Below are 23,059 nucleotides of genomic sequence, written 5' to 3' on the forward strand. Positions count from 1 at the left end.
GGCAGGTGCTGCCCGGCCCGGGCTCGGCTTCTTCCAGCCTGCCCGGGCGGGCACCCCACGGCTGCGCGCTGACAGCCGGCCCGGCTCCTCCCTTGCTCCCTCCCTCGGCCCCGCAGCCCCCCGCCAGGGGCCGGGCCGCGGGTGTGAAGGAGGGGAGCGGCGGCGGCGGCGCCGCCCTCAGGGTGGGGGCGGCCCTGGGCCGGCGGCCGCCTTTTTCCCCCGCCGAGCCTGCTCGGGCTGGGCTGGGTTGGGCCGGCGCCGTGTGCTCCCCCCCGGCCGGCCGCCAGCTGCCGCGGCGGGATGAGGATTAAGGCTGCCGGGCCCACGGGCCGCGGGGCTTTGCGGGGCGGCCGGGTGTGAGGTGAGGAGAGGTGCCGTGAGGGGAGGCGGCCGACGCGGTGCTGAGGGGGCGGCTCTGCCGGGGCAGGACGGAGCCGCCCGGCTGCGGGGGCCCCGGCTCTGGGCTGGGCACAAGCCCGGGCCTCTGGTGCTGGGTATGGGGCAGCTTTCGAAGCCCCTGCTGCTCAGCCAGAGCCCAGGTGGAGGGGTGATGCTGTTCTGGGGGGCTGGAGGCTGCACAGCGGGGCTGGGTGCGGGCTGGAGGGGAGGGAGGTGGTGGGAGCTCTATGGGAGCCCAGTGTTATCTGCCCCAGGGGTCCAAGAAGAGCCCCTGGGCTGCTGGCAAGTTGCTCTCCTTGCCCTGAGCTTTCCGCCAGATGCAGCCCTGTGCTCTGAGGAAGCTTCCTTTGCAGGATGTGTCTAACTCTGCTTTCCTCTCCCACCCCCCGCTAGGTTTGCATACCTGGGAAATCTGACGAGGTTCTCCTCAAACTAAACAGGTAAAACTGCTTGTATTGTCGGGGTTTTGCTGAAGGCTTCGCTTGCAAGCAAACATGCAAACTTTGGCGAGTTATGATGCCAAGAAGGATTTTTAGGCACAGACATATTTTTCTTTGTCATGAAGCTTAGTGGTTCAAAGCATGATGTTTGATGAGAAGGTTATATGACCAGCAAGGTAGCCAGTCTGCTCTAGAGGCTATAGATACGTGTGGGCCTGTAGTTACTGTACGTAATACAAATTCAAAGTCTTTGTAACTTGATGTTGACTACTAATGCTGAAACATTTGACTATTTATGACTGCTTAACTTTCCTTCATCTGATGATTAATTTATTCCAAACTGCAGAACATATTCTTTTTTTTTTTAATTTTTTTTTTTTATAAACTAAAATTCCTTATTTCTTCCCCTACCCCTCTAAATACTTGTACGTTTTCTTCCTGCTGTCTGGATATTATATAATCTATACTTAGTTTCCACATTTGAACTCTCAGGATACCTTGGGATTTAGCTAAAGTAAACACACCCGTTTTAGTCTGACTGTGAGTTGGTAGTGTGTAATAAACATCAATGACTAATGATTCAAAGATAATCCTGTGGTTGTACAGTCTAGGCTCTTAGTGAAAGTTTTCTTTCCATAAGGGCTGAAAAATAAAACCAAACACCCCAGCTACTCAAGTAAAAGTTCTTTGAGTATATGACTGACTTTAGGTAAATACTACCTAAAATGCTTGAAATGTGCAATGCTGCAGTTGTGTAAAGTGTCTTTTTTATAACTACAGAACTTGAAGGTTGCCATGTTCATGTTGCTTATGTTTGGATTGCTACTGCAAGAAATCCTGGCTAATTCCCAAGATGAAAATCTTACTGAATTCAAAAACATTCCAGAAGAACCATTATATAGCTACAAAACTATTAACTTGCCAGATGAGCATATTCCATACTTTCTGCACAACAATCAGCACATTGCTGGCATCTGTAAACAGGACTCTCATTGCCCATACAAAGTAGGTTTGACTTATTTTTTTGTTTGTTTGTTCAAATATAATTTTGGGGTGGTTTATTCTGGGAGTCCTAGCGGTTTAGGAATGATGATGAATTGATCTCCTTCCCAATGAGTTGGCTTCGTTAGGAATTGGAACTGCAGGGATGGTGGACCTGAGGATCTGGGCTGTGTGTGTCCTGGGGCGATTATAGTGTCTCTCAGGCTGGAGCTGTTTTGTAAAGCTGGGCATGGGAGCTGTGCTCTTTGTTTTCTGACTTTCTACTGCAGAACCAATGTTTCTAGATTTGCCAGGCAGAACAGTGGTACTCTCAGCCTGGAGCTTGGAATGCTGTGCTTCATGTGAGCTTAACTTTGTTATCGATAGCTGACAGCGATGTGAAAACTTTGGAATCCTACCCGCTGGTTTGGGAAAACTGGTTGTGCTGAAGGACACATTAAAGACCAGAATAATATTGCTGAGCATATGTGTCTTCTGTGGATCCTCTGCTGTGCGGAAATAATCAGTGTTCTTTCTGAAACAGCTTGGTCTGTTTTCAGAGTCTTTTATGTAAGATTTGTTAGCAAGAGGCAGTTTATAAGCTACTAGCTAAGTTTGGTTGTTTACTGTTTTGCTGTCGCATGATCAAGAGCTATATACAATTATTTTGTCTTACAGAATTACTTGAAGAAACTAAAATCCTGCTGGGGTTATGAGAAATCCTGCAAATCAGATTACAGGTTCAGTTACCCGGTGTGTGATTATGTTGAAACTGGATGGTAAGCTTCATTTTTATCGTATGAAGTACAGTATGTCCAAAAATAAATATAGTGTTCACTTTTGTGTTAGCCATGGAGCTAACGTTACAGTGATATTTAGAGTCTAAAGGATGGCTATGCGCCTTTGTGCAGATGTGTGTATGTATGCATAGCATACATCTCCCAACATGACGTTAAGCTTTTTAAGGAAGAAAACATTGTTTGAAATACTTCCTGCCACAATGTTTTCCTTATTCTGATTTAGCCAGATTTTTTAGCCATTCAGATTCCTAAAGTAACTCTGGAGTTCTTTTCTTAGCTTTAAAAAACAAATGAAAAAAAATTTATAGCCTTTTACGTGAGAATAGCTTTAAATTGTCATTGATGTTTTCACTTATATGTAGCTGATAAGTTGCTTCCTGTTTTGCATTTTAAATGTCAATAAAGTAACTGGCTGGCTTTTATGTTCCACTTTTAGTGGAAAAAAATGTTTTCTGTTAAAGTTATTATTAGAATTGAGCAATGGCCCTTGGTTTTCCTCTCTCCTTCATACATCAGGGCAAATGACATTGAGACAGCCCAACAGATATTCTGGAAACAAGCTGACTTTGGTTACGTACGAGAGAGGCTGAATGAAATGAAAACCCATTGTAAGCCTGCAGTAACAGTAAGTATTCTTGATAGATACTGTACTTTTCACTTCTTTTTAAACGTAATTTTTTGTTCTTGGTAAAATTCTTTTTTTTTTTTTTTTTTTTAACAGGGAGATTCATCTCTGGCCTGTTCTCAATACCTTCAGCATTGCAGGGCGACAAACTTATACATTGATTTAAGAACTGTAAAGAGAAACCACGACAGGTCTGATTTGATTATGTTACAGTAAAACTAAGGGATGGCAGGGAGAGGGACTTGAAGAATGTAATGAAGATGTGCATATAGCTCGTGTGCTTGTTGCCACGGGCTTTGCTGGTCAGAGGCCTGTTGTTGAAGTCCTTGGGAGATCTACATTGCTGATGGGCAATTGAAGTATTTCCTTCTATTGACTGAAGAGAGGGCAATCTTTCTGTATCTTGGTGTTCTTTCTGTATCTTCGGATGCATTCTTTCTTGTTCAGGTGACATGCAAAGCAGAATTGTTTCTGCATAAGGCACTGAGAACGTCTTTCCTATGCTAGATGCCTGTATACCAGAACCAGGAATGGTGTTTTTAAATGCATTTAGACCAAAAAGAGATCAGAACTTGAACCTTGCCATCCTAAAATAAAATGGTACATAGTGGACAGCTTGGGGGAGGGGGAAGTGCCACTGTTAGTGGCATCACCCATTTTTCTTTTTGCCTCATCCAAGTCAGTGTCTTGTGTACCTGACTTGGAAAGAGCTGGTTCATGACCGTGACACTAATACCCCTCAGAATGGATTTTGTCATCTTCTCAACTTATCCTGTAAGCAGGTTTAGACACCACTCTTAGTTAGCAATTTGATTTCATGAAACCTGTTCTTGTACCTTGTTCATTGTGTGTTGAATAAAATTCTTGGGCGAGTAACTGGCTTATGAAATCTGAGGAGAATTTCAGTGAGATTGTTTTTATTAAAAACAAAAAACAACTTATGGTGCTCCTATAAGTAATCCTAGAAAACCTAATTAAGTACTCATCAGGTATGTGGAAATGATACCTAATAGCTTTCTGAGTGTAGTGATGTTTTGTAGATTGATGTGTAGAACTCTTGAGAACACCACTCTATTTGGGAAGCATTAGGAAATGCTTCTCTTATGCTAAAGAAAATACTCAAGTTTTAAATATTTATGGAGTATCTTGCTAAACTGAGATTAAATAATACTGGCTTGAGTGTATAATCTCAATTGCAGAGCACTTGTAGCACTGTTGCACAAATGCACAAAAACTGATAGGCTTTTACTAACTTGCAATAGATTCAAAGAAGACTTCTTCCAGAAGGGAGAAATTGGAGGTCATTGTACCCTTGATGTTCAAGCATTTTTGGCTGAAGGTCAACGCAAGAGCCCTCTGCAGTCTTGGTAAGAATCGCTTGTCATGGCTACTCCCAAGTTCACTTATCTAATTTTATTTTTATTGGCACTAGCAGCTGTGGGTACTATATTTCATTCTGGGGAAACAGTCATTCCTTTTGAAGGTCAGTTTGAGAGTTTGTATTATATACCTCAAGCAGTTACATCTACCTGGAGTGCTATTCTGAGCTATGTTACATGTAATCGTATCTTTTCTGCCTAATTTACAGCACTAACAGATGTGAAAGTAATCTGAGGTTCTAACATTCAGGTGCATTCAGGTGTTTTCTAGAGAAGATGTTAGCTCTATGCATCATCTTATGGAAGGAGACAATTCTTTGGTTCTGAAATGCCTTGAAGTTTGCATTTGTGCCGGAGTTCACAGTCCTAGTGATGTTGGATCCAGTGCGCAATGCCTGATCTGGATGTATATTCATATACTGCTCACAGGGAGCCTGTGTTCCCAATGTGAAACGGGTAACAGTCTACAGGTTGAGTTGGAAGTGCAGAGGATGCTTTATGGTAGCTGGTTTAATATCACGGGTAACACGTTAGCACTTCAAAGCTGGATTGTCAGTTAATTGATGAAGCATGAAGGAACAGGAGCTACCAAGATGCATGTAGGAATACTCTTTTCATTCTTTTTTTGCCCATGTTCTCAATTATTTTTTTCCTTTTTCTGCGCGGATGGTCAATTTCTGTTAAAAGCAGCTGCAGAGGAAGAAAAGACTTTTCTCTACCTGCTATAGTCGTCTGAACTGCTCATCCTTGTTCAGATCCAGGAATAATAAATATTGCATCTGCATTCATTATTCTGACCAAAGCATGAAGATCTTGCTGAAGTGTCTCTGGCAATGCAGATCAAGGTGGAGAGACTCACGGATCTAGCCTCTAAGGCTCTCCGTTACATCTCTGCTGCCTTGATTTGTAGATCAAAGGTGCTGTTCACTCCTGAGATCAAAGGCAGTGTTTAACTCTTGAAGCTCATAACCTGAAGAACTTTACATTACAATTTCAAATAATTTTAATTGTCAGACTTTATCAGATTTCAGCAGCCCTGTTAAATCAAACTGACTGCATGAACGGTTACTAAATCTGAGATGTATGAAATACACGTGTTCAAGTATGTTAATGTCAAAGCATGTTCTATGTGATTGAACCTTTGTAGGTTTGCAGAACTCCAGACATTTACTGCATTAAACTTCAGGCCTCTAGATGATGACAAGTGTGACGTTGTTATCGAAAAGCCAACATACTTCATGAAATTAGATGCAGGTAACTGGTATCTTCAGTTTATTTTTTTTAATACTATAGTACTGCAGTAAAAAGAGCCCATATCTAGCATGCATGTGTACATTATGTCATTGCGATTGTCATATTCACTTGTAATATTGTTTTTTGAAAGATGGTGTGACTTCTTCATTCCTTTTTTTTCCTTTAGTTCCTTTCATAAGGTCAGAAACAAAAATTTCTTTTATGTTTAAAACCTTAGGTTTTGCCACAGATGATTTAAAAAAAAAATCCTTCCACTTGTCTTGCATGGTCTTCAGCTCTTAACTGTTTAGATTTTTGTGCCTGTGACTCTTGTACAGTGTCTGATTCTTGGCTGTGTTTCTGGATGACTGTTTCCGTCTTATGAAACGCAGGGTATAGGTGTATACATGTCTTGCAGTAAGTACTCAGTAACTGAGGATTCTGTGCATGTTGAATGATGTGGCAGAGGAAGTGCATTCAAAGACAAGGTTCAAGGGAATAAGTTTTTTTTTTTTAGTTGATTAAAATACCCCTAAAAAAGGGCAAACAAAAAATCCCACAACCCTCTTTTAATCTTGAAGCTTCAAAGTTACCTGTTTTCTCCCTGCCATGGCTTTGCACCTCTCTCATTACAGAGAGCTAAGGCGAATGCTGTTCAACACTATACTAAAATCCACGATAGCAACAACACCCAAGCATCTTGAGCGTGAGACAGCGGTATTTGTCGTTTTTTTTGAAGTTCACCAACCTTTTTGTTCACGCAGTATGTTTTGTGGACAAGTCTTACTGAAAGAGAATGGTAATGCTGCAGACAGGCAAACAAGGTGCTGTGGAGAAAGCTGTGGTTTAAACTGTGTAGCTGTCTGCTGTGTGCTGACCACATGATACACTGCAACTGTAAAGGGGATTAACTCCTCTGTCCCTGCAGGCCCGTATCTTATATTTTAAGTAAAGCTGTTGCAGTTCCCTGAACAGTAATTGTGGAGGAGCTGCTGTGCTGTCAACTTGTACCTTTTGCAGCTTTGTTCTAGCTGTGCTCGGAATGTGATTGTGTCCAGCCTCTCTGTTTTTGGGGGAGGCGGGGAGAATTGTTCTTTGAGCAGGATGGGAAGCCCAGGAGCTAGTTCCTACCATGGCAGCTCTTCTTGGTCAGAAGCTTAGAAATGGGAGCTGTGTGCACAACATGGTCCCAAAACTGGTGTCTCGTCCTGGATAGCAAAGAAGCTGGACTGTGTTACCTCCTTTGTTTCATGATACCTTTCATGCATTGTGCTTTTAAGGTATTAATGTGAGAGACCAAGAGTGAACAGGAATGCTCTGAGAAAGAACCTGAGGAATTACTTGGGTTTTGGCTTCTGTGCAAGTACAAGTTCTGTCTTGTAGTCCGACAGTGAGAGCTTCAGTTTACCCTAATAAAAAATCACTAAGAGCAGTGCCAAAGGCCTGTTTTTAATGTTTTCTGTATGTCTAATTAGTTTTTGTTAGAGCAATAGTTACTTTCATACACCTCAGAAAGCATTTGCAGTCTGTAATGGGAAATAGTATGTGAAATTTATCTTTTTCTTTCACCATCGTTTTGCTGGTATTTTGATTTCTTTGAACCTTTCTTAAGATGTTTTACTTCAGATTTCTTACCTGTATTCCTTCCCTTTAAAGGTTTGCTTCTCTAGGGTACATAAGAAGCATTCAGTCAGTCAGGGAGAAAACTAACATGACATGCAGGATTCTACTAGTGAGAAAATGCATAAACCAATAAAAAGCAGAATGAGTAATGTAGTATTTTGTCAACCATTATTTTCTTTTTCTCAGGTGTTAATATGTACCATCACTTCTGTGACTTCGTCAATCTTTATATCACACAGCATATCAATAATTCCTTCAGTACTGATGTCAACATAGTCATGTGGGACACTGTAAGTCTGCAGTGCTTTAACGTACTCATGGTGGATTGTATTTCTGCTTTATAGATGCTCTGAACCTTTTAGGAGCCAATCCTTAGCCTTCATGTGGACTGTCAGCTGAGCCTCATGGACCTGATAAGTTTTTGCATCCTGTTAATACAGGTGCATGAACAACAGTAAAAGAACAGATTTTGCACAATAAACCATGTGTTTGAACACTACGCCGTAGTTCATCCTTTGCTAGTATATGTTTATGCCTTTTTTGGTGTGCTAAAAAATCCCATCATTTGTATTTCTAATATGCAGCATTTGAATATTGCATGCTGTTTTCTGTGGATTTTTTCTGTGAGAATATTGAAGTAGACTTACTCAAAACTATTTCTTCTATATTTAAAAATAAATGCAGCCTTGGATCTTTCTAAATCAGTAATGTGTGACCTGTAATAAAGAAAACCTAAAAAAAAAAAAAAAAAAAAACAACCACAACAATCAACACATACATATGATACAATTATGACTGATATAATTATTTGGTGTGTGTGTATATATATGCGCATATCCAAACAGGGTCTAATATTTAATTCCTTTAAGTAGCCGCCTTATGGCTACTTCTCTCAATCACGCCTTAAAATAAAAGTAGTTTTTAAGTGGGGCTATTTCTGCTGTGCTGCTGAGTTGAAATCATGACTAAAACTACTACTACTCGGAAACATACTGTCCTGTATTTGAGCTCTATAGGAGAGTGTTAAACTAAACAAGTTGGAATATGCTGGGTAACGTATATCAGGTGCAGAAGTAACAAAACTTTTTATGACTATGATATCATCCCACATCTATTATCTTGTTCTCCTATAATACTGTATTTTCTTCCTATGTATTTACTACTGTGACAGATATTCAGCAGAGAATTGCAAATATCTGCTACTTGCTATTTATGAAAAACCTTTTTGTCTGGAAGAAACTTTTTTTCACCTTTCCTTAATTCAGTTACATTTTGAAAGCTAAAATAAATGTGCTTGCCAGATAAGCAAGCTCATTAGACTTCATACAGGAAGCTGTTAATCCAGCTCCAATGGCTTTCTGAAAAGATCAGATGTGTCAGCGCTGTAAATTACTTTGAAAAGCAAAGCTTTTTCTTATATTGCATTGTTGAATCAAATAATTCTTTCAAATGTACCATTCTCAAAGTAAGTACTGCCACAGCACTATCATTTTAAATGAGTCTTAACTGCTCGGTCTGCTTGAGTTCGTCACCATGGACAACCAGATGATGGCACCAACTAACTGCTGATGAGCTGTTCTATGCTGATGGAAAGATAGACTTGATCTTATTATTCATTCTCTTTTTTTTCTTGAAGTAATTAGATTTGGGCATACTTTCTAGCTACTGTAGAATCAGTGCACTGTTCTTATTAAACAGTAACGCCCTCAGATGTAGGTTAAACAAATCAGAAAATGAATAGAAAACCTACTGGGTGTTAATTTGCAGACTGTTTCTGCAAATGCAGAAAGCAATGTTTATAAAGCACTTCTAAGGTGAGCAGATAGGGTTAGAGAGATGTACTTTCAGCATGGAAGATCAGTTCTGTGGAAGTGCAATTCTTCCAATACAGACTACCAGAAAGCAGTATGGATTGTAAAATTTAAAGGCAGAAGGAGGGGAAGGAAGCACCTCTTCAAGTGAAGGAAATCTGACACCCTTTAGATTCTTTTGCATTTTAGTAGATGTCCCCTTTCTTCTGCAGTTATTTATAGTCTCATTTTCAAATTTCTTGTGAATATTTCCACGTAACTTTCCAAGCAGGCTGAACCAGCTCTAAAGCTGTAAGGAAGCTTTAAGCAAGAATCATATTTAATTGCATTCAGAGACTTAGCCCTCAGACGTTTAGGAAGTATAGCAGATCTGAAGGCCCCCAGTTCTAGGACTGAAGGGCCAATCTCATAGGGAGTAGTTGGTTCTTAAAAAGTTCTGCAGAGCACTGTTGCTAAAGGGAAGTTTTATACTGCTCCGTAGAGAAACTTCTTGGCAGCTTGTCAAACTAATGCAAAACATAGTTTACTGGTTGCTTCTTCCACTAAATCACATCATTGCCTTCAGTTTAAGATACACGTGCAACATGCAAGTGACGATCCCAAACAGGAGGTTTTTTAGTCTCAGGAGTCGGGTTTGTGCCTTCTACCCTCCCTCCATTTCTGTTGCTTACATTTAATCTGTGTTCTGTTGCCCCTGGGATAGGCAGTAGGTATTCTTGCTCCTAACTCACAGATTCTAATCTGCTGCTGAAGAATTTGTCTAGATTGCTGATTTATAGAACTGTTGTAATAAAAATCAACTACCTGCCAGACAATTTAACTGCCATTGTAAACACAGCAGTAATGTCTGCTTTCTGTCCTAGGCTGTCTTAGGTCCTGCAGTGGTGATGATGTGCTACTAAGTGTGTGTTTAAACCTGTATATAGAGCTCGTAAGTCATGAAGGGAGTTGTATGCATTTATGTAATTGTTATGCTTCTGTTCTTCCTTCCCATCATAGAGCTCGTATGGCTATGGTGACCTGTTCAGTGAGACATGGAAGGCATTTACCGACTATGAAATAATACACCTGAAAACCTTTGACTCTAAAAGGGTATGGAATTTTACATTTCGTTTTAACTTGTGGTGACTACATAGTAAATAAGACTGCTTCTAAAGCTGCTCCTGGATATAGGTGTTTCAGAGGAGAGCGTGAATACTTTATATGTGTGTTTATTTGTGTAATTTGAGTGTGTTACCTTGCTAATGAGACAGAGTTGTAACCTAATTCTGAGGCATGTCTGCACTTTACATAGATAGACCTAATTTCTCTGTCTTCTGAGAAGTGATATTTATGTATTAGTTTCACTTCCACAGCACCCGCTACTGCAGCTAAGGGTTCTTAAGTTTTACTGTCTTTCTAAGTCTTCTGATTCCTGGTGAGGTATATACCTTCCTATGCAACTGTTAGTGTACCTGCTACTTATCAAAAAAACAAAACAAAAAAAACAAACACAAAATAACCTGAATCAACAACAAAAATTAAAAATAAATGCCACAAAACAAACACGCACAGACGAACCAGTAATACATTTTTCTCTCACCAAAAACATGAATTCATTCAGAGCTCATTTCAGTCTCTTAAATCTTTTAAACCCAGTCTTAACCTTACCCAGTTTTCTTCTGTTTAGTTCACGTTTGTTCTGTATTTTTGGTGTGTTTTTGCTTTGTTTGTTTTTAAACCTCTTCCCACACTTGTCTCTGTAGCATCTGAGCTGAGATCTCCTTTGGGACCACGATTGCCTTTGTTCTATTCATTTGCACAGTCAAGGAAGTGAGGATGTTCTTGACAGGAGCACATAATTGCTAGCTCATTATAAGCAGTGATCCCACTGAATGAGCATGGGATGTGCCAGCGGAAGGTAGCAGCGCAGTGTAACTTCTTGTGATCTTCCTTTGCAGGTATGCTTTAAAGAAGCAGTCTTCTCATTACTGCCTCGGATGCGGTATGGCTTGTTTTATAACACACCATTGGTGAGTCCTTTTTATCTTAGTGTTAACTGGATTTGTATATGACACTATAAAGTCTGAGTTAACGAATCTCTCAAATATCTGGCTGAGTTATCATGAAATGTACTGCATTGAAGGTCTCTAACTCCAAACGAAATGATCTTCCCTCAGTATTAAGACTTTAAAAGTTACTTTAGCTAGTTGATAGTAAGTAGTTAGGTGCAATCCTCTGTCTCACGGTTTATGAGATGTGTATTATAACTTCTTAACAGGAGGGCACTGTGAACTTACTGGTGTTTTTGCAGAGCACAAGAGCTTGTACGCTGACAGACTTTCCTCGAGGCATTAGCTCATGTGTTTAGGGTATAACAGTGAGAGAGACGTGCATATTTTAAATGAAAGTGCCACTTGTGTTGCAGCAAATAGCGATGTGCTTAGTGCAGTGCCTGATACTAGGCTTTTGTTCCACACGAATGGCAAAAGACTGATCCCAAAGAGATTTTCGTGAGCAAAATAACTTTTTGTAGTAACAATTGCTTTTTTAATTTCAGATCTCTGGCTGTCATGGAACAGGCCTATTTAGAGCATTTTCTCAGCATGTGTTACACAGATTAAATATCACCCAAGAAGGACCCAAGGTATGATAAATGAGTGATAAAACTGTAATATGGAGCTGACAGCTCTTACTAGAGAAATAGCATCAGCTAGTTGGCATGGAGCTATCCTGGTGTGGAATAGGAGCACATAGTGCACTTTGTCCTTTCCTGTGATTCTTGGCGTTTTCCAATAAGTCAGTCTGTTCTATAAAGAACTTCAGCAAACATTTGTGTATGTCTGTGGCAGCTGCCTTCATGTCTTCCTTCCATAGGACAGACTTTAGAACATCTTCCTTCCAACACTAGCGTCTCCTCCCTGTCTCCTTTTTCTGTACTTAGGACTTTGTGTTCTTCCCAGTTAAGCAAGACAGTGGTACATGATCTCTTCTGGAGCATGCTGATGAGACCCTACCCTCAGGTCCAGCAGAGGGGATCCCACAAAGCAATGCAGCAAGCTTGTTCTCTGCAGACGTGCTCTTTATCAGTCCTTGTAGCTATTGCTGAGCTCTAGTCAGAGGAGAAAATGATTGAGTCTGGTCCTGCAGTTCCTCCCTGGTACCATCTGTCTGGCCCTGAGCTTCTCTGTTGTACACACTGGTGGTTTTCACAAATTGTTGCAGTGGCTGCATTGATGGATACAGCAGTCCTGGGCTTCTTGAAGTATTTGCTAGAGGGTAGCCTACATATTATCGCTGAGGGGCACGTATTCAAAGCACTGCACAGGCATTTAGTTACGATTCTCCTGCTGACACTAATGGGAGTCATGCAGTTAAATCTCTTTATTTCACTTGGAACATTTACTCCCATGAGTCCAATTTTTTAAAGAGGTAAAAGGAGGACCTGTTATAGAAGTAAATTATTTTTTCCATGGATCTTGTGCACAAACACTCCTGAAAACTGCTCTCCCGCTTTCAAAACTTCTGTATGATGTGTAATACAAAGGCTCTTTTGTACTGAATAAAATGTTCTATTTTTTGTTAATAGTCAGACTTTCATGCAGTTTTTGACACTTTTAATCTGTTGGAAAATACAATGTGAATTTTGAGGTGGTTACATCATCTACTACATGAGGAGGGAACATACTCAGTTGCTCAAATAACTGCCAAAAGTAAATATGGAAGTTGTGTGTTTTTTTTTAAGTGAGGTCTGCCTCACAGCTAACACTGCTGCTTCTTTCTTTTTAGGATGGGAAAATTCGAGTCACAATACTTGCACGCAGTACAGATTACCGGAAAATATTAAACCAGAATGAGGTGCGGTCCTTTTTATTTTTAAAACAAATTCATCAGAAGTCAATTTTGCTCATTGAATTGATTTTTTTTTTCAGGCACAGCCAAGATATCTGTCCACTAACAAATCTTGGACAAATACTTTCATTGTTAATAATTTCTTCTAGTGTCTTCTATTCAGTTTCTGTACACCAGATACTGAACCTTGCTGCTCTTTTTCAATGGAAATCTACAGATGTAATATTAAAAGTATTTCCTCTTATCAAACAGATGCTGCACAGTTTCTAACAAAATTAAATAATTTTGCTCTCAGGTAATTCTTTTGTTTCTAACATTCCAAGTGTTGAAGGCTCTAACAAAACGCTTTGTTATGCTTGCACATCAAAATACATAAGCAGTTGTATCTGAGAGTATGCATTCAAAACTAAATGAATTTTCATATTGAATCACTTTTTTTGAATCGTACAGCTTTGTGAACTTATGGTGAAGCTTCTCTGGTGATAAAATGATATCAATTTTCTCTCTCTTCATTCCTATCTGTTAGTACCTGAGAAAAATGAATTGGCATTATTATGCCCAACTTATTTAGGGGAGAAACAGGTTTGTTTGGTGCAATAGTTCGGTGGCAAGCCAGGGCTCGGATCACTAGACTTGTGCATTATCTGCTAGACTGTCTACAGTGCCTGCCTACACTGCTATATGCAGTGTATTTTCTGATAATAAGCACATAACACAAAAGAGAGGTTAATATTTTGGAAATATCTTTTGGAAATCCAACCCAAAGTGTCACATCTTCCTGCCATTCCCAGCAAAACTGCTACTAGTCTGCGTGGTTTGAGAATTGGGCCCTGGAGCACACAGAAGTCAACCATAGTCTCTGGGAGAATTCAGGAGATCCAAGTCCCCTCTGCAGTGGCTGCTCTTCCAGGAGTAATATAGGTGTCCTAGATGGAAATGTACAAAAGCAGGGGAACATCTCCTTTATGTGACAGTGACAGTACATTCTGTCTTCCTAATTGTAATTCACTGGTGAGGAGGTAGAGCGTGTGAAACAGTCAGGAATGCAGGGAAAGAATTAATTGAAGCAGAACACCAAATCACTGTCCTTTTTTCTTTCCCCCTCCTTAGCTTGTGAATGCTTTGAAAACAGTATCAGCGTTGGAGGTCAAAGTGGTAGACTACAAATACAAGTAAGTATGTTGATAGAGAAACCTAGTGTGGTTACATGCTGTTGGTGGGTGGTGAAAGCTGTTTTCAAGCAAAGGTATACATGCTCCAATGTCTAACCTGTGCAATATCCAGGACCTGGCAAGAAAGGATGAATATTCCTGAGGGAGTGGTGGGTGAGCAAGTTAAGCACTCCCATCCTATGATGCAATACTTAGAATGAATAGCTAGAGTTAGTAAGCTCAGGTTAAAACTGGAATGAGCTAGTTTTGAAATCATTTTTTCTGTTTCTTCCCCTCTCACCAAAACAGCTGTGTTACCACCACCCTTGTGGGCTAATGCTCTTCGGCAGCTGTTGGTCAATAGGGATTTCTGGTGTAGGATGCTAGCATCTTATTTTATATGATTTTTAAGCTGAGTTATCATGCATTACTAAATTCTCTGCTGCTCTGGTGGCCCCGAAGACACCACGAGATCAGTTTGTGGTGCCCAGATGTGCTAGGCACTGTGCCAGGAAGAAATGGTTTGAAGTTGTTGTTCCCAAGTGGTGTATTCCTGTGCCAGATGGCAGCAGCTCGCATGTAGTCGATGGTGTTGTCACGGAGCATGCGGAAACAGCGAGGAACTGAATCAGCAGTGCGAGATCAGTGCTTTGACCCAAGCAGAAACAGAAAGAGGAAGTCAGAAGTGGCTCATTTCCTCTGTCAGCAACAGCATTTGAGCAGGCTAATAATGTAGAAGGATACCCTTGAGACAATATCTAGACCAACATTTTCTTTGAAAGCATAACCAAGAGATGCTTCCACAATTCCTGTGCTTGTCTAAACTGTAGTACCATTCACTAACAGATTTCCACAGCTATCCTGCTGCATCGCTCCAATCACAGTTAAAGGATTCCCTTGATGTTTGCCCTTATAACACTTTAAGCAGTACACATTTTCTTGTTGCAGTTTAAGCCAGTTTCTTTCTATTGTCCTCAAAATGGTCAGAGAGGAAGTTGCTCTCTTCCTTTTAAATGTATGAACTGTTAGTATGCAAATGAAGCCTGTTGTGATTTCCCTTTTCAATTGTCTGCCTTACAGTTAAGTATCTTTTGTCCGTTTTTAATTTGTGTCCTCAGGGAACACCTGGTTATTTAGAGAGAATACTGTGTTTGGAGGTTACATTCAAAGGGTGGGAGAGAAGTGAGTTCCAGACAGGAGCTGAAAATGAATAAATGAATAAACCCAAGCCTCCTTATTTCTGCTTGATGCCCTATATATAAGTTTGGGTTGGATATCTGCATCTTTGAGACGGAGTTGTACACTTTTACAGTCCACTTAGTCCATTAAAAACAGTTTAGGTCCTTTGTCTTTTTTTGAAAGGTGATGCAATATTTTTTGACGTTATTTAAAGCAAGTTAAAAAAAAATACTTCCAAACTTACATGAACTTTGACTTAGCCATAAAATCAAATTTTTGGAACAGACTATCGTTAATGTGAAGTTTTTGAAATCTGTCTGCATTTCTTCTAATTCCATGCTGAGTTATTGCTTGCTGAAGCATTTGTGATTCTTAGTATTGTTCCTTGAAAAATCAATTCTCTCTTTCAGCATTCCCTTAAGTTAATTTTGCGCTTTCTACATGTAACTAATTCTTGCTGAGATGGATAGGCGTGCCAGATCACTGTTTTTGTTGTGTTGTCTGCAGGGAACTTGAATTTTCAGAGCAGTTGAGAATCACGCATAACTCTGATATATTCATTGGGATGCACGGAGCTGGACTTACCCATTTACTCTTTCTACCAGATTGGGCTGTTGTTTTTGAACTGTAAGTCTATTTTTCTCTCTTCCCCCTCTTTTTATATACACAACTGCGAATGTCTGTTTATATGTGTTAATGAGGTACTCTCCACTGCCAGTATTTGCCTATGAACGTTTCTCTTGCGTTGTCCTCTAGATTTCGTTTTTGGCAGTCTCTTCTGGGAATAGAAAGTAAGGAAGCTTTCATTGTAAAATATGGTGTAACTACCATACAGGCTCATCTTCGTAACGTGACATAATATAAATAAAATGCAGCCTGGTCAACAATTGCTTGGGAGGAAAACCTTTTTAAAGCCTCCCTGGTCAGATTCTGCCAGGTGGGTCTGAGATATAATAGCATTTTGGTGATCTGTCTGATGATGTAAGATGCATGTCCAGGCTGTTAAAGATCACCCTGAAGGTTATGTGCTCCTTTCCATACTTGGGACATAAGCACCACTTGCTAGCCAGGCTCAGGTGAGTGTCGTCCCGTCCTATCTAAATTTCTCCAGTAGTTTTGTTTTAAACATATTTTTGTTATGAAGCTGGCGTAGTTGGCATTCCAGTTCTATAGAACTAAATAAAATGCAACATGCTTGTCCAAAGAGCACTGAATTTCTCAGCCTGGGGAAATTCTGCTTAAAAGCCCTGCAATGGGGAAGGCTGCTTTTTACATGCTCAAGAGTCGGTACAGCTGGGCAGGGACGTGTCTGATACACAGATGTCTCAGATTGCCTCCTTGACCACATCTTAAACACAGGTAGGTAGCCTTTGTTCTTGTTTCTAGTGGAGCAAAATTTGTCTGTGGTTTTGTTGCCTTGGAACTGGACAGCAAATGTTTGGACTTTGAAGTTCTTTTTCTGTTTCACCCTAGTCAACTTCAGCACAATCTGTAGGTAAATATGATCTTCTGCTTGTCCCTAGATACAACTGTGAAGATGAACGTTGTTACCTGGATCTGGCAAGGCTGAGAGGCATTCATTACATCACTTGGCGAAAAAGAAATAAAGTATTCCCTCAAGATCAGGTAATGGTGGCTAGCGGTGGAAGAGTGGGGATGTTCTTTCTGCTGTAACTTTAGGAGTTCAAAGGCTAGCTTATTTTTACCCATCTGTGCTCTGAAATTTGAAATATGATTTTCATTCTTTAGACTAAATTAAAATCCGTGTTGTGATTAAGAAATCATTTGATATTAATGGTTGGGGTAAGAAGAAAAATTGAGTTAGTTAACCTTTAATCCAAGCCATCCATTGCATGGTGTTTTGCAGTTACTTTGACTCTTCTGCCTCAGAGCAGACAGCGCTTTTTTTTTTTTTTTTTTTGAATGGAAGATGTATGGAATCTTTTTCTGTCTAAAAGGCCTTATTTTATTTATTTTGTTTTTCTAGGGGCACCACCCAACACTGGGGGAACATCCAAAATTTACAAACTACTCTTTTGATGTGGAAGAATTCATGTACTTGGTGCTTCTGGCTGCAAATCATGTTTCACAGCATTCCAAGTGGCCATTTAGGGTAAAGCATGATGAATTCTAAATTAGACTGAAATACTATTTTTTAAATAATGCTCCATAAAATATTGTAACAACATAAAGCAAAATGCTGGTGTGAAAAAAGTAAACCTCTACGAGGGAAGTAACTCATTAATTTGTCAGACCACTTCAGGGCACCATACCTTACCTTTGTCATCTGTCTCTTTAATTCTGTGGGTTTTCCGAATATAAAAATTATCAGAATATTTTTGGTTTTCCCCCCCACTATATTTTTACATTCCAGATTGTGAAATACTTGTTGTCTTTATACAAAGATATGTCCATCCATTTCATTTAAGAGTTTTTTGGGAGAGGTTAGATACTAATTTTGTTAAGTAAAAATCTGAATAGGAATTGTCATCTTACTGTAAGGCACTGCCCAGTATGTCATTTAGAGTCAAGTTACATGACACAGTAGTTCTAAGATGTCTGGTTAGTTCCTTTCTGTCACTGTTTGTCATTGCTGTGCTTGGCCATTTATTGTTTCTAGGTTAGAAGAGCTTCCTTTCGAAAAATAGTGGTTGTAAGAATTAAGTGGTTAAGGAAATTTTAATTTTTGTCGTTTAATACAAGAGAAACTGCAGACTTCTATTTCAAGTTCAGAAACATTTTCAAGGTAGAGAGCAGTGTTTCTGATGTTCTTGCGTTTGAATATAAACTTTGACTTCTCCCTCTTGTTTTAAATGCTAAAATAGAACTGATCTGCTAAGTAGGTTTAGTCAATCTTCTCTCTCAAAGCAAATAAATCTTTTGCTAAGTGAATACTTACAAACTTCAGGTATCTGGATATTTCCTACATTTCACATAAAACAGCACTTCTGCAATGGAAAACCTGAGCAAATTGGAATAAAACCTCATCTTTTTGAGGATGCTAATGGGAATGGATTTTTTTTAATGACAAATGATAAGACATGGTGTATTTCAGCTGCAGCTGGAAGGAAATGAAATCATGAGGAACTTTGTTTTTGGAATTGCTAAAATCTGGATCTATTAATATTTTTCTTTTTTAAAAAAAAAAAAAGTTGAAGAGTCAGTCTAGAAAACTTTGGAAAATCCTTCCCCAGTCAGTAGCATAGTTCGCTGTTTTCATTGAAGGAAATACTAAGCCAAAGTTGAGTTCTTTATAAAATTCCTGCAGTAGTACTGGGGGGGGAAGGCAGGCTGGGGGATGAAGTAGTAGTTTTGTATTCTTAAGTGGGGCCAGAAGGATGTGTGGAAGAATCATTTTCAGTGTGATTTTTTAAAAAAAATTTAAAATTAAAAAATAAAAATTCCATTACACTATGGATTTTCTTTGAGACTGTATTCCCATGATAGACTTGCAGTATAATCATATGGTCTCAGTGGCTTAAAGCAAGGCATACATTTGTATGCAAAAGCAAGACAGTTACAGTAAATGTAAACACTCCACTGGTATAATTGTAGATATTATTGACCGCTGTTCCCTAACAGTCATAGGCAATTTCACAGAGTGTAGGTACGTTTACTGACCTGCCTATACTGGTAAAAATGAGTTACGGTAAGCATAATTTTCATATAGATCTCTCATGACCTTAAGCAGTGCATAGGAAAAGCTAGATACAGCTGATACCCAAGGTATATTGAGGTGTTTGGTGCAATTTTTAGTGTATTGTGTTACTGATGGATAAAACTTTTACATTAAAGAACATTGGAAGCAAAATTGCACTTCTTGATATGGGGGGAAAAGCCTTTAGGAAATACAATTTCCTGTATTTGTGTATTTTTAATCTTTTTAGGATTTTTAAAGAAATAAATGTATAAAACTTAAGTCAGTAAAATGTCTGAGGAGAGAAGAAAACACAACAATTCAAAATAAAGACATTTTAAGAATTGTGCACAGATGTATTTGATAACTTTTCTAATAAAAGCTTTTTAATAAAAAAGTATAAAACTTTTGGGCATAGTTTGTCAGATTTTGGAGGCAGGTGTTTTTAGATGCTGTTAGTTGCATAGAGTCGTGTCGCTGTCTCTTCCTGCCATGACAACGTGACGTTCTGAGGTCCGAACTGATACTCAGTTATTTATCTGGGAATCATTTGCAGATAGATCATGCTGTTGTATTTGCGCTGATGGGTTTGTTGCCGGGGGGTTTACGATTGTTTTGTGGAATGCATTTGTGTATGTTTAACTTCCTGTGCTGCAGATGATGCTGTTGAAGCCAGTGTGTGAGTACAAATGTTTGCATTTTTACAGAAGCAGCTAATGAGGAGCTTCGCTTTCATGCTATGCTAGGACTCACTAAAGCAAGTGGCCAACCATATGCCTGAATGTGTGCAGGAGAGGCTGTGGGGACTTAATCCAAGGGCAAAATATCCTGATAATGTTCACCTGTTCCAGCAAATTTGAGTGTAATGTCAACCGTCGATGGCCAAAGTATTCTTTAGCCTTTATGGCTTAGTATTACTGGGATGAAAATACTGTTTTTGTTGACTAGCTTTACGAATAGTCACAAAATTATCTTGGCAGAAGAAAGCCTTTATTGGATTGATGGGATTTTGCTGATAAATCCTGAGAAAACTTGGACAACAGCAAAGATGTGGCATGGGTGACTTTCTTAAAGAAGTTCTGGGCCATCTCGCTCTGCCAGCAAATTGGAATTGGAGGGAATCTGGGTGACTTTGAGCCACTTGTTCTTTAGGCAAGGTATAGTTTTGGATTATATTTTCCTAACAGACTGTAGGAATTTTATTCCTTCCTACTTTTGATATTTTTTTTTGTCTGTAGTTCACTGATGTATAGAGTCTGTTTTTAACTGGCACGTTGGCACCAGCATGATGAATTTAGCTTTGGCACTTAATGAATGCTGCCAATCCTGAATGCTACCAGGATTGCCTGTGTTTCATGTACAGTGTAAACTGAGAGCTGGTTTTTGAAATAAAAATTAACTTATGAATGCATGTAGTGTCTTTCCTTTTTGCTTCAGGTATCTTCAAGATGTAGTTAAAACTTTTTTTTTTCTTTGTGAAGTTCTGTGGAGGTCAGGTAAGTGTGAGAAATGATGTGGGAGGGGGAGGTGGTAAATCAGGATTATTAATCTTAAGAATACATGTGTAAATATTAAGGCAATACATTCTTAAAACAAATGAAATAATTGAACTTAATTTTTGCTGTTAATCTTACTGGCTATACAATTCATGAGAAAACTGAGGGTTTAGATTATCTGATTTTTTTTTTACGCAGGAAAGAAATTAAAGGAAATATTCTTGATATTCTTGAGAGCTTTTTATCTACCTAAAATGGTAAAATATGAAGGGACAAATTTCTTGGATTCCAATATTGAAGAATTGTTTCAATTGGCTGTGTTTGCATTGAAGATGAGCTTTTACTTCTGCTCCTCTGAACATGCATTTCTTACAGACTTTTTTTTTTGTCTGAAACAAAATAACTGGTCCTAAATGCTCTTCTAGCTTTGGGCCCTGAAACAGCCAAAATAGTTTGGGTCTTCACATATTCCTACATGATTTCTCATCATCCTTCTTGTGTTTCAGTTCTTCATCTTGGACTCTGGGTGTGAGGGCTCGAAGCCTGCAGCTAGTGGAGCTACGGATCTACTCTTAATGGGAGCTGCTCCTGTCTACAGACGGCTTTTATCAGCTTGTGTGGGGGCTCCCTGTAACTTACTTCAGCCAGGGTCAGCAGGCTTAGCAAAAGACGGAGTTTAAACTGTTTGCCAGAGACTCATTTTTTTTCCTGTAGATAAAGACTGTGGTGTAAGGGATGACTGAGTTGCTCCTCTGGTGTGGCAGCACCTTGAAGCAGGCAGACAGGTTGCAGTGGCCTTTCTAGAAGAAACTAGAGCTGGAAGGAAATGACTGAGCCAATCACTTCAGAGACACACAACTCAAGGGAAGTGTGCGGAAACTCCATCAGAACAGAGTCCAGAATGAAGGCAGCAAAAGTGTTATTGTCATAAACTCCAAGGAGGTACAGGAGGGACAGGGGTTTGGGGAAAGGGAAGGTCCTGAACTCCCCCAGGTCTGAAGCAGGAGAGGAGGGGAGCAGCACTCCCTGACCAGGTGGCGATTTGGGGAGAAGGGCCAGGCTGGAAACTGGGGGGTGACAAAATTGAGCTGGAGGGAAGAGTTGGAAAGGGAAGTGGAGGTTGCCTATGAGGTGTATTGCCACAGCTTTATAGAGCTGACAGCATGTTCTCAAATATGTATTTTATAGGTTGCTTTCTTAAAAAGATATTTTTATAATACTTTTAACTATTTCTGTTGTTATTGTTACCTTTTGACAACAAAATAAAGAGAAGTCTGTATTTTTTCCTTCTATTTGTACTTGCTTCTGTTTTAACTTCCTCTTGATAACTTTCAATGGCCAATAAAGGAAGAATAGAAGCAGCAAAAGAAAAAGATGCTAATTGAAAATAAAAATACTTGAATTCGGTTGGATAAGTGTAAATTACAACATGGCATTAATTTCTTGGTTTTGTTTTTTTTTAATCAGATCTGCTTTTGGCCCATACTAATGAACAAGTATTTGAAGGAGAACATAGTGCATAAAATTTAAAACTGAGTAGTGAGTGAGAAATCAATAGTCTAAAGGTTTGCTATACCATCCCTTAGAGTTCAGGTTTATTTTATTAGCTGCTTGTTGTGGTTTAACCCGGCCGGCAGCTAAGCGCCACACAGCCCTTTGCTCACCCTCCTCCCTCCCTGTCTGGGATGGGGGAGAGAAAGGGGAAAACGAAGCCTGTGGGTTGAGATAAAGACAGTTTATTAAGACAGAAATAATAATAATGATAATAGTACTACTACTACTAAGGTGTATGAAAAAAGTGATGCACAATGCAATTGCTCACCACCTGCTGACCGATGCCTGGCCCATCCCTGAGCAGCTGGCCCCCCACCCTGGCTAGCCACCCCTATATATTGTTCAGCATGACGCCATAGGGGATGGAATACCCCTTTGGCCAGTTTGGGTCAGCTGTCCTGGGACAGAGGGAGAAGCTGAAAAGTCCTTGGCCTAGTGTAAGCACTGCTCTGCAATAATTAAAACATCAGTGTGTTATCAACACTCTTCTCATCCTAATCTAAAGCATAGCACCCTACCAGCTACTAGGAGGAAAATTAACTCTGTCCTAGCTGAAATCAGGACACTGCTGAATATCATCAGTTCAGAACTTGAAATCTGCTTAAATCTGCTTTTCTGGCAGTGCGTTCGTGGTCAGTAACCCAGCTGTACATTGTGTCTAACTCAAGCGTTTTTTATTTTTAGGTCTTCTAGGCTTTTCAGAAGTGCACACGTGCACTCAGTACAACACTGTGAGATTACAACATTAACGAAGGTGCCTGCTCCTCTTCCTGGTGACCTTTGTCAACTGTAAAAGTCTTGCCTTGGGCTGGACATCTGACTTCCAGTTATGGCAGAAAAGTATTTACTACGTATTTTAGCAGAGTGCAGTAGGTGGCACTAGAGCCCTTTCGAATGTTGTCTTGGCTCTTCAAAGGGAA

General features: G+C 39.8%; 1 protein-coding gene across 5 annotated transcripts; it reads left to right on the forward strand.

Moving 5' to 3' along the window:
• Window positions 1-173: 173 nt before the first annotated feature.
• Window positions 174-22,847, forward strand: EOGT (EGF domain specific O-linked N-acetylglucosamine transferase). Of its 5 annotated transcripts, XM_035546733.2 has the most exons (19): window positions 199-361; window positions 793-839; window positions 1,620-1,844; window positions 2,499-2,599; window positions 3,137-3,245; window positions 3,342-3,436; window positions 4,508-4,612; window positions 5,772-5,878; window positions 7,667-7,770; window positions 10,291-10,383; window positions 11,232-11,303; window positions 11,831-11,917; window positions 13,060-13,128; window positions 14,233-14,294; window positions 15,960-16,079; window positions 16,976-17,078; window positions 17,440-17,565; window positions 20,527-20,585; window positions 21,092-21,155. In XM_035546733.2, exons 3-18 carry the CDS (start codon window positions 1,635-1,637, stop codon window positions 20,545-20,547), a joined length of 1,584 nt encoding a protein of 527 aa, XP_035402626.1. In that variant the 5' UTR covers window positions 199-361; window positions 793-839; window positions 1,620-1,634; the 3' UTR covers window positions 20,548-20,585; window positions 21,092-21,155. The 5 variants fall into 5 exon arrangements, with proteins under 5 accessions (XP_035402624.1, XP_035402625.1, XP_050568709.1 ...); XM_035546731.1 differs by lacking the exons at window positions 20,527-20,585; window positions 21,092-21,155 and adding an exon at window positions 19,797-20,500 and having other exon boundaries at window positions 174-361; XM_050712752.1 differs by lacking the exon at window positions 20,527-20,585 and having other exon boundaries at window positions 197-361; window positions 21,092-21,876.
• Window positions 22,848-23,059: the final 212 nt, after the last annotated feature.

The sequence above is a fragment of the Cygnus atratus genome, chromosome 10 (genome assembly GCF_013377495.2).
Source record: "Cygnus atratus isolate AKBS03 ecotype Queensland, Australia chromosome 10, CAtr_DNAZoo_HiC_assembly, whole genome shotgun sequence".
Taxonomy (NCBI): domain Eukaryota; kingdom Metazoa; phylum Chordata; class Aves; order Anseriformes; family Anatidae; genus Cygnus; species Cygnus atratus.

Bases quoted from the DNA above. Each gene is read 5' to 3' on its own strand.
- EOGT (XM_050712752.1), top strand. From the start codon at position 1,635: ATGTTCATGTTGCTTATGTTTGGATTGCTACTGCAAGAAATCCTGGCT. The intron at 3,437-4,507 runs GTCTGATTTGAT...AACTTGCAATAG, and splicing joins GTAAAGAGAAACCACGACAG to ATTCAAAGAAGACTTCTTCC. The intron at 16,080-16,975 runs GTAAGTCTATTT...GCTTGTCCCTAG, and splicing joins TGGGCTGTTGTTTTTGAACT to ATACAACTGTGAAGATGAAC.